This window comes from Triplophysa rosa, linkage group LG12, assembly GCF_024868665.1.
Source record: "Triplophysa rosa linkage group LG12, Trosa_1v2, whole genome shotgun sequence".
Taxonomy (NCBI): Eukaryota; Metazoa; Chordata; class Actinopteri; order Cypriniformes; family Nemacheilidae; genus Triplophysa; species Triplophysa rosa.
This window is the reverse complement of record NC_079901.1, coordinates 14295922-14299550: the sequence shown is the minus strand read 5'-3', so window position 1 is coordinate 14299550 and position 3629 is coordinate 14295922. Positions and strand designations below refer to the sequence as shown.

General features: G+C 41.0%; 1 protein-coding gene across 1 annotated transcript; it reads left to right on the top strand.

Moving 5' to 3' along the window:
• ppp1r15b (protein phosphatase 1, regulatory subunit 15B) lies at window positions 1-3358 on the top strand. Its single transcript, XM_057348308.1, has 3 exons — window positions 1-403; window positions 905-2001; window positions 2080-3358. Exons 1-3 carry the CDS (start codon window positions 256-258, stop codon window positions 2290-2292), a joined length of 1458 nt encoding a protein of 485 aa, XP_057204291.1. The 5' UTR covers window positions 1-255; the 3' UTR covers window positions 2293-3358.
• Window positions 3359-3629: the final 271 nt, after the last annotated feature.

Below are 3629 nucleotides of genomic sequence, written 5' to 3'. Positions count from 1 at the left end.
TGCAGGCTGTATATGTTTGTGTATAAGCGGAGTGGTTTCACTAGTTTGAGTCGTTTCTCGCCGTCGCGCTTTCATTTCAAGGGTGTACTTTGAACGGGTAATCATGAGGACCTCAACAGCTTTCGCTCGGAGTTAACTTTCACATATTTGGGAAGATGTGGCTTCCAAATTTCAAACATCAGCCGATTAACTGCGACAAGGAAAACACACAAAGGGACGAGTATCAGAATACGTGACCGGTTCTTGTGTACTAAGATGGAGAGGAGCGTATGTGAGCGGACCGCGCTGCAGCGGTTCGGGGACAGCGGGATGATGCTGCTGCCCTGGACCAAACACATACTGTGTGTGCTGTGGGAACATCTGCGACTGCTGGTCCAGGTCATCTGCTGTACTTTCACGACGGGTAATTTACAATTTTATTGTTTTTACTTCCCTAGTGCATTGATCGAAGAGCACTATATATTTTATTTGATCTGGTTTAGCTGATGCGTCTTATTGTTGAACGATTATTGCATATATTAACGATTTAGTTTCATCAATTTACTTCAAATGTATTTTATCTGCTTTTATAAAGACATTTGTTGCTTATTATTCAAGTATTGCAGATATTGGCAGATTTATTCTTATAGATTTAAATAAATATATATTTTATCTGCTTTATAAAGATTAATGTATCAGTATTATTCTATATTTATCTATGCATTTAAGTTTATTAATTTAAAATCAATTTAGCAAATAAGGAAAACAGGCAATTTGATATTAAAGAAGCCAACAATTACTGTTGAATGAATTACCAGAATAATACACAGCAAAAACAGAGATTAAATCAAAGAGTTTGAGAGATTGTCTAAATATTAAAAATGTATTATACCACACCAGTAACATATTTTTACCGTATTGCCAGTTTTCCAGATGTTCAGGTTTGAAGTCCATCTGAGAATTACAGATGAGACGGGTCAACACATTCAGCACATGACCAGTGGGTCTGGAGACCCCTCTGACAATTTCCTGCTCTCTTCTTTGTTTGAAAACAACAAAAACATGGTTGTTGGAGCTTCAAAATTTGCCAGGGACCCCTTTGACGTGAGCTCGCACTCCAGAGCCGTTCTGTCAAGTCTGGTCAACGATGAACCCTTCTGCTCTCTGGTGGACGACTTTGTGTCCCATGCAACAGAGTGTCTCACGGACAGCGAGGATCTGTATATCGGAGATCGCTCCGTATGGAAACACGGATACGACTGGAGTGTACTGGGAAGTTCGGAGAGGAAATGTGGAGAGGGTTCATGTCCCATTAGTTTTACAGCATGCGTGTCAGGATTTTCTTCGAAAGAGATTGTAAAGCACGAAAAGGTCTCTGCGGATCCCGACTCGTGTGCTTCATCTGCCGAGGCTGCTCAAGGTCCGGGTCAACCTCAGTCACTGCTAGGTCAATTCTCAGACAGCGAGTTCAGTTGGGGCAGCACAGACAGCTCCTGTTTAGAGGGAGAAAGAGAAGAAAACGACAAACTCTGGGATCTTCTGACCAGCTCTACGGATCCATATCACCCGATGCACTTTACTGCATGCGTGTCCAGTGTGGTCACTGAAAAAAGCAAAACAGAAGCGACTCCGAAGCCATCTCAAGTAGTAACTGAAAGTCCTACTCCGTCACAGTCCACCGTGTCCACAAGCTCTGATTCTTCCAAACCTGGTTCAGAAGATGAAGAAGAGGCCTTGTGGAGATCCCTCTCCCAGAACGATGACCCGTATCATCCGTTGAATTTCAGAGCCGCTTTACAGAGCTCGCCAGCAAGTTCGAAGCACAGTTCCGATTCACCCAGTCACAAAACACGAAATAAGACAGTTAAACACTTAAAATCCTCAAAGCCACCTTTACGACCAAGGAAAGTGGCACGCCATTGCTGCCACAAATTGTCCGAGACATGTGTGGTGCCATGGAGAAGACATGTTGGTCAGACAGCTGGTCATGGCAGTCAGAAGAAAATGACCACTTTGAAAAAGGTAAGAAAGGGCTTTTTATTTCAATTCACAGTATATTGCAGCTATATGTTGCTAATGTTGTCTGTCAACATTTTCCAGGTGAAATTTTCTCCCATTGTGCAAGTTCACAAGATGCAAGCTTGGACCTTTGCTCTTCAGGCATCACGTAAGGGACAGTGGGAGGAGTTTGCCCGGGACAGAGACCGCTTCCAAAAGAGAATCAAAGAGACTGAGAAGGCCATTGGCTACTGTTTTAGCATGTCACACAGAGAGAAGCGCTGGGCCTATAAGGACAGTATACAGATAAAGTAACCAGTCCTTGATCTGCACAAAAATCTTCATCCTCCTGATTGTAATCATTGATAAAATAGCTTTCAGGGCCGCCTTTAGACTGTTATATTGACAGTTTTACCTCATCGCTGTGTTCCAAGACATTTTTTTGTGACTGCAAACATTTTTACCATGCCTTACAGACTTTACAATGTAACCGATGTGATCACAAATATTTATTTTTAACACAAACTGTGCACATGTTAGAATAGTAAATAAGTCTGGTTGTTTTAACTTCGTTGAAGTTGTGTGAAGTAGAATGCTGAATTCTTTTTAATTATTTATTAAGTTGAAGGAAATGCACAAGAGCAAGAAAAGAACAGGTTACAATGCACTGCAATGTTTACATTTTATAGATATTTAGTCAGTTTATGTTACCCAAAAATAAACATTCTGTCATTATTTACTCACCCTTGTCATTTCAAACCTGTAGGACTATCTTCCGTCTGCGGAACACAAAATAAGATATTTTGAAGAATGTTGGTAACCGAACAACACTTCATCATTCGTGTGCAATGGTTTTGTGTCTGTACAATAGAAGTGAATGGGTACCGCCATTGTTACCAACATTCTTCAAGATATCTTCTTCAGTGTTTTGCAGAAGCAAGAAAGTCATACAGGTTTGAAATGATGAGGGTGAGTAATTTTTTTTTTCATTTTTGGATGAACTATCCCCCTAAGAGTCCGTCTCCGAACAGATATTTGCATAATTTGTTTTTACAGATCATTACGATTTGTATGTGGGGAAAAAATATTCACACACAGTTTGCTTTCACATGTGAATACTCTTTAAATTGTCATTTTCCACTGTGATTTTCCACATGTTGAATTTACAGTTCTTTCCTTGAACACTGTGTCCTGCCTCTTGTTTTGGTTGTGTCTTCATAGTTCATTGCATCTCCGGATCTCATACGGACTCTTGCCTCACATTGAGCACTCCTGTGAGACTTCTATGTGCAGCCCTTGTAAGAGAGGGGTTAAAAACAACGCGTGATGAAACTCTTTCCCTGGAGGAGAAATCAATTAGCATCTCCCCTCGACACACATCACCGGCAACACAAACTTGCATGGCGCAAAGACAAGCAATCGTTTACGCAATCTTACACGCTGAACGCATCAACATGTTGTTAATTTAATGATGCTTTGTCCTTTGTGCACCTTCTCTGCTCATAATGAGAGTTGGGATGATGGTGAAGATATGCTATCGTGAAAGACACCGGGTGGACTTGTCTTTCCGCTGGCTATTGTTACAAAAGAAGTGTAATATGAAAACTCAGTGGTCTGTTCCTATACAGGGTCTGAAAGCAACAGATTCAAAA